The 12,124-nt window shown below is 45.7% G+C and overlaps 1 protein-coding gene across 9 annotated transcripts in view; it reads left to right on the top strand.

Annotated features, from left to right (window-relative positions):
• The first annotated feature begins 689 nt into the window (after nt 1-689).
• The window catches only part of BCAS3 (BCAS3 microtubule associated cell migration factor), a 293,863-nt gene continuing 282,428 nt past the window's right edge, over nt 690-12,124 (top strand). For 8 of the 9 annotated variants that reach the window (XM_058037737.1, XM_058037735.1, XM_058037743.1 and 5 more), the window contains exons 1-5: nt 690-771; nt 2,191-2,277; nt 4,875-4,929; nt 6,262-6,334; nt 7,144-7,250. In XM_058037737.1, coding sequence (XP_057893720.1) covers nt 2,207-2,277; nt 4,875-4,929; nt 6,262-6,334; nt 7,144-7,250 — 306 coding nt within the window. In that variant the 5' untranslated portion in view covers nt 690-771; nt 2,191-2,206. Of the gene's footprint in view, nt 772-1,272; nt 1,294-2,190; nt 2,278-4,874; nt 4,930-6,261; nt 6,335-7,143; nt 7,251-12,124 lie in introns of those variants that run through there. The other variant, XM_058037736.1, reaches the window with a different exon arrangement.

The following is a 12,124-nucleotide window of genomic DNA, read 5'->3' as shown; positions in this document are numbered from 1 at the left end:
AACCCACCCTGTGACAGTGTGAAGCCATACCCTGTGTCCTGTCACTCCAGGCCCTTGTCCAAAGTCTCTCTCCATGGCTCTCGGAGCCCCTTTGGGGCTTTTGAGGCCGCTCCTCAGCCGTGTCTCCAGCGCTGCCGCAGCACCCCAGCTCTGAGGAGCAGCAGCTCCTGTCCCTCAGGATCCTGCGCTGTCCCCGGGCTCTGCAGCCTGGAGACCTCCAGCTGGGGGACGCCTCGGCCCCGCGGCCTTTCCCCCTTGCCGGGGCTGTCTGCCTGCGGCGTTCTGCTCGTTCCGCACCTTCCCCAGACCCCTCCGAGCGGGTCCCGCCCTCACGGTCCCTCAGGGTCCCTCACGGTCCCTCAGGGTCCCTCAGGGTCCCTCACGGTCCCGCCCACAAAACCCCGCCCTCCCAGTGACGTCACCGCGCGCGGATCCGCCCACTCCTCCCCGCCAATCCGGCCCCGCCTCTCCCTACCGCCCCTCCCCGCCCCACGTGCGCGGGGCGGGCCCCGGCGCGCGGCGGCTCTCGCGAGATCCCCGATGTAAACAAAGCCGCGGGGCGCGCGGCGGGGGGGGCAGCGCCGCCCGCCTTTCGCCGCCCCGGCCGCGTCCCGCCGCGCCCCGCCCACTGCCGAGCAGCGCGGCTGCCGATTGGTTGAGAGCGGGACGCGGCCCGCCCCCAGCGCGCTCCGATTGGCTGCGGGCGCGGTGCGCTGGGTGTCATTGCCCGGGGGGTCCCAAACAGTGTCAGTGGCGCCGGGAGCCCGGCAGGTGAGGGCGGCCCGGGCCGGGGGCGCGCGGCGGGGCCGCGCTCGGGGCAGCGCTGCGGCGGCTCGGAGCGGCCCCGCGGGGCGGCCGGGCCGGGCAGCGGCCGGAGCGGGGGGCGGCGGGCAGGGCAGGCCCGCCCGTGAGGCCTGGGGGACCCCCGGCAGCTGCGGGCGGAGGGCGCGGGGTGCGGAGCGAGGGGCGGCCGGCGGGGTGGGCGCGCTCCGGGAGGCCGCGGCCCCGCTCTCCGGGCGGCGGCGGGAGAGAGGCCGGGCAGGTGGCGGTGTTTGTGCGGAGTTGCTCAATAGCGGCGGCGGAGGTGCCCAGGCCGGCCCGGCCGCTGCCGGGGCTCCGCAGGGTCGGGCGGCCCCGCGGGTGCCCCGCGCTGAGGCGCGGCCGTGCCCAGGCCCAGAGCCGGGGCTGGGACGGTCCCGGGCTCGCTTCCCTCGGGCCGGGGTGCCGCAAGGTGCTGGCACTCGGGGCACGGCACGGGCGGGTGTCCGTGGGTGATTTCATCCTTTCCGTGAGGTGATTTCATTCTTTCCGTGACATTTCGCCTTTCGAGGTTCCTCGGCGCGTGTGTCAGGCTGCTGTTGTGTTGCTGAACGTTTTGTTACTAATTATTGCTTTGCTGTTAATTTCTGAGCGGTTTTCCTCCCTCCCTTAATGGGCTGGTCCTTGCAGAGTCTGGCCTGACGTGAAATGATGCTGATAACTGATACCTCCTTGGGGATTTGGCCTTTTCTTTTACTTTGGAAAAGTAAAACAGGTTTGGGGTGGGAGGACAGCACAGAGCAGCTGAGGGGTTCCCTGAGGAGCTGGCTGGGATCTGGGGTGCTCCTCAGGTGCTTTCTGCCTGTAGGAATGTCACACAGAAATTTCCCCTGGAGAGCAGAACTGTGAAGAAAAGCTTGAGGATGGCACAAAAAGCTGGCATAAAGCAGCAGAATGTGTGAGCTGCAATGTAACCCATGTTTTCATAAGTACAGTACATTGCAATTGTGACTGCATGTTATTTTTATATAATTGTTTTCTGAGCCAGCAGCCCATTAGGAAATAGTGGGTTTGTGTAATGGTGATGACAGCTGTGTCCCTGTACCACTATCTTTAATCATGGAATCACAGAGTGGTTTGGGTTGGAGGTCTCCTTAAAGATCACCCAGCACAGTTTGAGATAACTTTCCACTTTATCATGCAGGTGTGTGAGGTTTGGTTTTATATTTTCACAAACATTCCAGGAGCTGCAGTGATAGGAGTTTCCCGCTTGGTGCGCCATTTTCTTTTTCTCATTAAAAAAGTGCTGTAAAGAGACCTCTAGGTCTGTGTGAGTGAAATTTCTCTCTCACCACACTGAAGAACATACAAAGAACTTGTGGAATAACCAATTTTGTGGCAATTTTATTGAAAGTGCTGTGTTTGCTGCAGGTGTGTGCCCGCAACGATGGCGACCGAGTCCCCGCGCCGCCCCAGCCGCTGCACTGGAGGAGTGGTGGTTCGCCCTCAAGCTGCCACGTAAGAACCTTCTAGAAGAGCAGCCCTTTCTGAAAAGGGGTTGATTTTCTTGTGGAAGAGCCCAGCCTGAGCTGGTTTGGGATTTTCCCCCCCAAATCCAGCTTGTGTTGACGCTGCAGTTTGGCTGTGTTGAGTGTTGTCCAATAAAGTCAGCACGTGGCAGTTCTGTCTCCCTAACTGGGATCCCATCTTTTACACACCAAAGCTGCATATTTAACAGCTAATTACTGCCAAGTTTTGTTGTTATTTGCACCATTTTGCTGTACAAACATTGCAGTGTAGAAGAGTGATGCCATCCTTAGGCCAGAGGGATGTGCCACTTGTGATCCTTTCTGGCTCTTCTTTTAAACAACACCTTGCCCCAGGAGTGGATGTGTTAAAGCACACAAAACTTGTCATTAAAGTCCTCCAGGAAGAAGAATTGTGGATTTTTAAAATTTTATTTTATTAAAAGAACAAAACCAAGAAAAAAGGAAGAAGCTCCATTCTTCTGATCAGAGCACCTGCCAAACACTTTTTGTGCTGGGCACCCTGTGTGCACATGGAATGATTCATGGCAAAAAAGCCCTTTGGCTGTAAGACAGCCCAGAAGATTTATGGTCTTTGTCTGTTAAAGGAGTTTTGTAGCAATTTTCTTCCTTCCTTGGGATGTTTATGCTGCTACAAAATGTATCATATGGAAATGTCCACTTCAGGGGGTGTTACTGTGCCCTTGGAGATAACTCTGTATTTCCAGAAACAAGGTTCACTTCATTTTTATTGGAGATCACAAGAAACTGATTGTTGTAGCACAAAAAATTGTGTTTGAACTTTGTCCTGCAGCCATTTTTTTTAATGTGCCAAAATTCCTCAACAAATGCATTTCCTCTCTGTAACAACATTTTCTTCAAAATGTGCTTTAAATGTATTATAATAGAAAAAATACTGTAAGAAGTTGATTGTTCTGAAGATGATTATTTGTTCTTTTTTTAAGCATCATGTTTTGTTCTGGAGGTACCTGTTTGTGCCTCAAAAATGTCATTTTTTTGATGAATCTGTGTGTGCTGAGCACCCAGCAGCCTTCTGCTGCTCATGTTAATATTCTACATCATTATTAAAGGAAGATTGGGCTTTTTTTGTGGGTTATGTTGTTTTTAACCACTTTCAAGACATCTCCCTGGATTTTTTTTTTCAACTTTGGAGGAGATTTAGAGCACACACTGTGAATAAAACACCTCCCAAACATCAGCTGGTGTTCAAGATGTGCTTGGGCAGAGGGGAAAATGTACATTGCAGCTGAGCCACAAAGGCAGCATGACTGTGGCTGCTTGGCATCAGCCTCAGACACTGTGTTTAATTCTCACCTGTGGCCAGGCATTTTAATAAAGGTGTGCAGGGGCAGCTGGGCTGACCTACATAAATCAGAGAGGAATCAGCCCAGGAGGAAGCACAGCTCATTTGTAAGGGCTGAGCCTAAAGCTGAGTGGGACAGTGTGGGATGCAGAAATCCTGGGATGGCTGGTTTGGTTTGGAATAGACTCTCTGGAATGTAAAACTTCATATTTTAGATTTAGCTCTCTTTTCAAAGACGTGTTGCAGCATTTGGGTTCAGGTATCTTCTGTGGGGTTGTGTGTAGACCTAAATTCTCCAGAGTGCTGCATTTTCAGTGCTAAACACTCCTGGTTTTATTAAAACAATCTTCAGGAAAAAACAGCACCTTTGGCCATCCAGAGTTCCTAATTTACAGTTCTCCTTTGCTGCTATGAGAAACCTTGAGCTGGCACAGGAAAAATTGCAACAGCACAAAAGTTAATTTCAGGGCTGCCAAAGCTGTTGCCTAAAGACATACCTGAAGGCTTTTCTGAAGTAATCTCAGAGTTTCTGAAGGCAGCTCAAGTGTTCCTCGTGGCTCACAGCAGCAGTTTCTGCAGGGTTTCAGCACCATCTGTGTGCTGCTCTCAGCCCACACTGTGGTTACTCAGCACTTACACAGGGACTGCTCAGAGCACTGCCTTAACTCTGCCCCAATAAATGTGTCTTGCACTTTAAACCCTCCCCAGCTGATGCTGCTGATGAGCTTCCAGCAGGGAATAACCTTCCCAAGCTGTAAATTCTCCTCTGGAAATGCCTCTCCTTGCTGTTAGGGAGGGTTTTGTTCCATCCCTGCCCCTGCCAGCATTGTCCATCCTGCACAGGAGCTCTGGGAGTTTGTTTGTGCTGCCAGGAGAGCCCCAGTCATTGTTGAAATCTCATTTGCAAGTTTCATTCAAGAAGAAAAATCCTGAGGAGTGATTTCCAAATCCCTGCAGCACTTCAGGCCCCTCTGATGTGGAGAACAAGGCTTATTCCTTGAATTTAGAGTTTGTTCTTTCCCCCCAAGCAGTTATTCCATCAGCAGGTTTTTTACAGACTTTTATTGCTCTTACTCAGTCCTGTCATAGCTTACAGGCCACAATTTACATTATCAGAATTTGGCAGTAAAATTAAATGCCTGCATTGCATGTTTAGCATTCTGCTATGTGCTAAAGGTTGCCCATGCTTCCTTTTGCTGATCTAATTTAATAATTCATCACCATTTCTGAGCTCCTTTGGCTGAAACTCTCCTTCTGTTTTCCAGGGAACAATCCTACATGGAAAGTGTTGTTACCTTCCTCCAGGATGTTGTGCCACAGGTAGGGTGTGCATCTTTGAAATGACTTTTCTTCAGTGCACACTTGTCAGGAATCCTCACTGTGCTTTGTGCATTTCTTATGTCACCAAATAAATAAATAAACAAACAAACAAATAAATACTTTTAGTATATATATTTATATATTTTAATATATTTATATGTAATAAATATGGCAGTGGAATTGTCCCTTCCTGGTTGCCTCCCAGTAGCAGAAGGGAATTAATTTTGTTTTACTCTTTAGGAAAGCTGTAGTTCCTGGTGGAGGAGCCCTGCAGCTGATTGCAGCTTCAGGAAATGATCCTGATTCTGATTCCAAGGAATGATTTAGTGTCTTGTTTCCTCATGAGTTTCCTCTTAGGAATTCCCAGTGCATTTATTCTGTGACGATACAAAAACAATGCCCTCAGTAATACCAATTTGTGAAATGTATTTTTGGACTCAGGGTTAAAATGAAACATAATGAAAGTTTCAGTGAGGAGATTGCTGCATTCCACAGCCCCCCATTGCCCCTGGCTGGGTAAAGGACACAGTCTGTGTTTTATTTTCCACATCAGCTTGCCTGGGAAGCGTGGAATGTGATTTGTTTTGAAAAGTAAACCCCACACTCATTTTTCACATTTGTATTTTTAGTCCACGTTGTTGCTTTTCTGGCATCTATGAGGTGATTATACAAGATGTGTTCATGTTTAATCCCAAATGGTGCTCAGTGTTTTGGTAAATTCACTTGGCAGGGATGGTGTTTCAGCTTCTCCTGAGGACTATAAAACCTCCAGCCTGGAAACACTGCAGGTCTCACTCCACAATTCCTTCTTGTATCTCATCTTTTTATGGGGATCTGTAGAACACAGGGCTGAAACATGGACCTGTTCTCCTGGAATTGCAGTTTATTCTCTTTTAAATGGCTGCATTAAAGTTGTCACAAACAGAGCTGAGAGGTGTCAGTAATATAAACTGTGGAGTAAAGGTCTCTTTCTTTCCTCAGTCTGCCTTGCAAAGCTTTTTAGTGAATTAAAGAGAATTTTAATGATGAAGCACCTCATGTGAGAACCTCCAACACTGCTGAAATTAAAGACTGTAGAAGCCACTGTGTTTAACTTTATTAACTCCCTCCAAGTCATTTCTAAGGCATCTCTTAGCTGCCCCAGATTTATTGTCACAAATGTTTTGTCATTCCTCCCTCAGTGAGTGATGTTCAGCCAGGTTATGTTGTGTGAGAACTGGTGACAATGAACTCCATGGATCATAGTTGTGTTTTTTAATAGGATTCCTTCTTACAGGGGGAGAAAAATCACTGTAAATCTTCCCTGTTTCAACCCTTTTGCTTTTTGTCCAGGCCTACAGTGGAACCCCACCAGAAGAAAAAGAGAAAATTGTCTGGGTCAGATTTGAAAATGCAGATTTAAATGGTATGGCTTCATTTTCTCTCACTTGTACTTGTGAGTTTTGGGTCCATGTGCAATAATTCCAGTCAGCTTTCTCTGTAATGGAATAATCATAAATATTATGATTTTCTTGAGTAAAACCCCTCTTAAATGACATTTTCAACCATGAGGAAATGAACAGAGCTCACTGAAAGCATGGAAGCATCAGAGATAGAGAAGATTTATTGAGGGTGGTAAAAGAGGATGTGTCCAGGCCCAGTCAGAACAGGCTGCATAAAATAAATTTAAACACAACATGAAGAATATTCTAAGGAGTTTTGTTATATGAACCTATAAAGGGAATGTCTGAGATTTTATAAAAAATAAAGGGAAAACAAACCCACAAACAAACAAAACTTAACTGCCAAAGATGGCCATAAAGATATATATATATATGTATATGGTCACATAGAGATTATAGATAATTTCTAATTCTAATAACCCTGATTTGGGTTCTCTCTCACTCCATCCCTAACCTTCCTTAAAACAAAAAAGGAACAGGGATAAACAGGTGGAGGAGCTCAGGTCTGAAAGGGGAATCAATCACCATTTTCTCCTAGACCATGTTGGTGTGCAGAAAATTTTTCTCCAATATTTTAAATTTTGAAGCTTTCTCATTGTGAATCTTCAACAGTGGTGTTTGCATGAAAGAATATATTTCAGTATTGCTCCAGCATGGAAATGTAAAGCACTTTGGTTGCTTTTAGGTCTAACAACTGAGGGAACACAATCTAGTGTTGCTGAGAGCTGGATCCTGACTTCTAATGTGGTTTTGCTGTTGAAATGTCCTTCAGATACCTCCAGGAATATGGAATTCCATGAGATCCACAGCACTGGGAATGAGCCCCCGCTGCTGCTGATGATTGGCTACAGTGATGGGATGCAAGTCTGGAGCATTCCTGTGAGTGCAGAGCTCACCCTCCTTCCTTCTCCTTCTCTCTGTCAGTTTTGTGTTCCAACTTTAATATTTTACCTTGAATTTCCCCCATTGGAGAAATGCCTGTGAGTGCAGAGCTCTCCCCTCCTTCCTTCTCCTTTTCTCTCTCAGTTTTGTGTTCCAATTTTAATATTTTACCTTGAATTTCTCCCATTGGAGAAATACCTGTGAGTGCAGAGCTCTCCCCTCCTTCCTTCTCCTTTTCTCTCTCTGTTTTGTGTTCCAACTTTAATATTTTGCCTTGAATTTCTCCCACTGAAGGGAAAGAGCCAACACTTCCCATCCATGTCTCAGGGGTTGTGTGTAATGTTCTTATCTTCAGATAATCCTGAGCACAGCTCAAACACTTCAGTTCATGTACCTGCAGATTTTTGAGGGCTTTTTACACATTATTCCTGATAAGTCCATTTCCTGACTCAAACTGGGAGCAGTGTTTGCCATTCTGGAGCAGTTTATAAACCCAAAACAAAACTGGAATTTGTTTTTTAATAGAAAAGAATAAGGGTTTAAAAAAACCCCTTGTTTGCCATTCTGGAATCGTTTCTAGCCCCAAAACAAAACTGGATATTTTTAACAGAAAAGGATAAGGATTTTAAAACACCAACAGGATTTGTTTGTCCCAGGAACTCCAGTATGACAGTGTTTATAGTATTTTACAGTCACATGTTTGTCATGGCCATGATTTGCAATTTTAATTTGCTGAAGGCCTCTGTGTGCACATGGCTTTGATTTCATGCTGTCATCCCCACGCCCTGGCTTGTGTTGCACAGTGGTTTATGGGCACGTGGTCTTCATTTGGGGAATTCCCCCCAAACTGCTCAAAATGAGAGAATAAAGTTGAATACAGTAGGTCATAAAAATTCTGAACTTAAAAAAGCAAAGTTGCTCACAACACCTTATCCTTCAGAATAAAGCAGAGAGGATGGAGTTCTTTCCCTTTGTAAAATACATTGTTTTTTAAAAAAATGTGTACATTCTACAACTTTCTGGTTAGCTATGTAGGACATGTGTTTATATACCAGCAGCTTAGAAAATAATGTTAATTTCCACAGCAAAATTTCAGTTTAATTGATTTTATGGGTGTGGTAGGGCTTTCCCCCTCTTTATTGCATCTTATTATCCTCGTGATTGCATCTCGTTAGCACAAATGAGGAAATAAGCTGATGAGGTTTTGTGCTTGAAGGAATGTTTAACAGAAATGGAGTGAGACCGAATATACCTCGCTAAATTTCAGTATTTTGTCACTGTTTATTAAAATTTAGGAACTTTAACTGAAACTTGGGAACATTTCAGCCAAAAATGGGATTTTCTGTCGGGGTGCGTTACACGAAGCGGCCACACGGGGGCGCTGGGACACCGAGCTAAGAGCGGCAGCGCCGCCTCATCAATCATTAATTAATTAATTAATTACCATACCCTGAGCATCACAGCGGCTGGAGCTCAATTATCGTACCAAAACACCCCATTTTACCCAGCTGAAATGTTTTTATCCGGATGAACCTGTGTTTTCTGCTAAAAAAAGGATAGATGTTTTATCTGCCATGGATAGATGTTTTCATTTTTCTTTATATCTTTTTATTTCTTTTTTTTTCCTTCCTTGTGTCCAAATGAGCCACAAGTTAGGCCATGGAATACCTGATTTTGCCTTCTTTTTAGTAGGACCACGCATCCAGGCTGTCTTTTTTTTCCCCCAATGTATTTCACTTCATCATTCCTAGCTTTTGATAGTATTTGCTATTTCAGGAAAAATAATAAAAATTAAGTTGCAGGACAGCTTCTCTTAGTGTTGTTCAACCTTTGCAGAAGTATGAGCAGAGGGGAAGTGCAGTGAAATGGAGAAAATGCCAAATGTGGAAATATTTTACCATGCACCTTCAGAATGTCAGCTGTGGGGATATTGCATCATTTTAGCAGCCCTTTATTTGGATATTCTGTGAAATTCTGAGAGCTCAGCCAGGGAGGTGCAGCCTGGACCTGGACACTGTGGCAGTGTTGGAATGGCTCCTCTGTCAGTGCAGATTTTCACAGAAAAATGATCTTTAACATCAGCTTTAAATATCTTTGCAGAGCAGGATTTGTGTACCCAACACATTTAGAGGGAACGTAAACTGGAGAGGGTTTTCATAAACTGGAAGGGTTTTCTTATAAACTGGAGGGGTTTTTCATAAACTGGAGGGGTTTTTCATAAACTGGAAGGGGTTTTCCACATTGTTGCTTCTCCTTTGTGTTTCCCCCCCTTGCTTAGCCTGAGCACAATAAAGCCTGGCAGCTCTGTGATTGACTTAATATTTAAGAGCTTATTTGGCAACACTTTTTTGTGCCCTTTGCTATTACACAAACCTTCCTTCTTGGCCCCACTGATTATTTAGCTTGTAATTAAGCAATGTTATTCCAGCTAAGGAAAAAAATAACCAACTCTGCATTCTCCAGCCTAATCTGCAAAAGCAACAATCTGACATTTATGTGCAAATCTCCTCAGGAAAGTCATTATCTGTAGCATTGTGCTTTTTTATTCCTACAATTGGCCCTCTATTCAGCACTTAATAACGTGTTGCAGGCAGCAGGGGTTGTGTGTGAGTGATTATGAAGTGTTTATGACAGCTCCTAAGCCCACACTCCTGCTAATGGTGCTGCACGGCCTTGCCCACACCTCTCTGGAGCTGAGAGAGCTTTCCCATTACCATCTCCTCGGAGGAAGAGCTTTGGAGCACAAAAGTGTGATTTGCAGGATGGGAGATCCCATTAGGGAGGCTTCAAAGGGCCGGGGTGGTGTTTGGTGCAGCACAAGGTGTCCACCACAGGGCTGGGCTTTGATCTCTGCTCTCCAGCAGGGGTGGGAGGGTTAAAAGTGGCCTTGAAATGCTCCTGGCTGAGTGGGGAGGAATCTGGGGATGCACTGGGAGTTCCTGGAGTGGTGTGTTTGGTTTGGAGTTTGTTTTGTGCCTTGCTCCCAGTTTGGTGTTTCAGAGACAACTGGAGCTGGTTCCTGCCTGATGTGGTGTCTGAGTGTCTGTTCTGGGTGTTCCTGTGCAGGGAATGCACGTTGGTTTTGTTTTTCATGGTAGGCTGGGAGTTTCAGAAGTAGAAAAATCATCTTAAAGTGACAATTAGAAGCTTATCACATGCCAAGGTGCAGTCTTTGCTCTGTCCAGGCCTCTTCCCATAGGGAACCACTGGCATGTGCACTCAGAAAAATGGAGTGAAGACCTGACCTAGTGACCCTGGAAAATGTCTGAGGACTTTGCAGACCTTCTATGCAAATAATTTGCTGAGGCTTTGGGTTTTTTACACTGAAGAGGCACCAGTGTGCCAGAAATGTGGTTTTATAAAACTTCTGATTCCATTAGCACTGCCATAATGTAAAGCACTAGGTGCAACTTCATCCTCATGCTACTAGAGTAACATTCCTTGGGCATCTAAACTCTCACAATCTCTTGATAATTACAGAAATCTGGTTTGAATAGAAAAGCTGAGAGAATTTCTAAACTAAAGTGATAAAATTTGTTCATTTGTTTCCAGTCCTTCCTTGCTTTCCCAGCAAGATGCCTTTAACCCATATGCAGCAATATTGGGTGGTGGTATCTATTAATGGCTTATTATCATATTATAACATCCTATCATGATATCTTCATGTATAAAACATACATGAGATTATTTAAAACAACCTCCAGATCCCTTTTCTTGTTAGATTCCCTTTTCCTGTTACACATTCCCCAGTTTCCATTTCTGGAGTTGCACAGTAGTTCAAGCATTGAGTTCCAAACTCCATTTCATTTCACTTTGGTATATGTTTGCCTTTTTTTTTGTTTTAAATTTTTTTTCCCCACGTGAAAATCATTTTCTCTGGTTGGAAACTATTACTTGTCCTTGGTGTGAACAAAACTTCCTTTGTTCAGTTTTTTTTAATGGGTGCAAACTGGTGTGCTCCAAACAATGCCATCAAAAATTACCCAGTGCTGCAGACTCCTGGGCTGTCATGTTCTGAGCAGTAACTCAAGGTCTCTTAAGTGAAGAAGAGGATTCTTCTTCCTCTTTTAATGAAGACTTTTTTGGGGGTTTGAATCCTTCACTTCCAGCCTTCCCTGTAGGTCTGGGGGTTGTGGTTGATGCCAGGTTTTGGGAGAGCTGAGATGTTCTACCCGAGCAGCTTGGAGCCCTCATTTTGGATTCCCTCTTCCCTGCAACCAGTACCTGAAGCTGCTTTTACAGCTTAATATCCAATTCTTGAAACCTGTTTGGAAATATTCTTGGCTTTTGGAATGGGAAAGAAAAACTTTTAAGAGCTCTGAGAGCTGCCACGGGGACTTGCTACTTAGCTGGATGCAATCCAAAATGGCAGCCACAGCCTCGCTGCTCACAGGTGCTTTTTGAAGAATTTAGAGCTCTGTTTTCAATTCATGAGCTCTATTTGTGTTTTGTCTGTGCATGTGAGACTGTGGAGCTCCAGGGGCTGGTAAAGGGATGTGGAGCCTTTGGCTGAGGGTTCCCAGCCCACAACTGACCCCCTGTCCCCTCCGTGGGCAGCTCCTGGTCCCTTTTGGGTTCCTGCTGGGGTGAGTGTCCCATTCCCAGGGGATGAGCTGAGATAAGGGAGTGGCAGAAGATCAGGCCACACCATCTCTGTGCCCCCTGGGAGGTGTTTGCAGGCAGATTGGATCTGTGTGACTGTAGCCATGATATTTTATGAAAAAATCCTTTCCTTAGGGTTTTTCCTCCTGAGAAGCTGAGAGGCCTCAGGAACAAAATGTAAACAATGATTATCTGCAGCAGGTGGATCTGGGATTGGTCTCATGTGGTTGTTTCTAATTAGTGGCCAATCACAATCACAGTCTCAGTCA

Source organism: Melospiza georgiana, chromosome 19, assembly GCF_028018845.1.
Source record: "Melospiza georgiana isolate bMelGeo1 chromosome 19, bMelGeo1.pri, whole genome shotgun sequence".
Taxonomy (NCBI): domain Eukaryota; kingdom Metazoa; phylum Chordata; class Aves; order Passeriformes; family Passerellidae; genus Melospiza; species Melospiza georgiana.
Note: the sequence above shows the minus strand (reverse complement) of the source record. Positions and strands in the feature narration are given on the sequence as shown.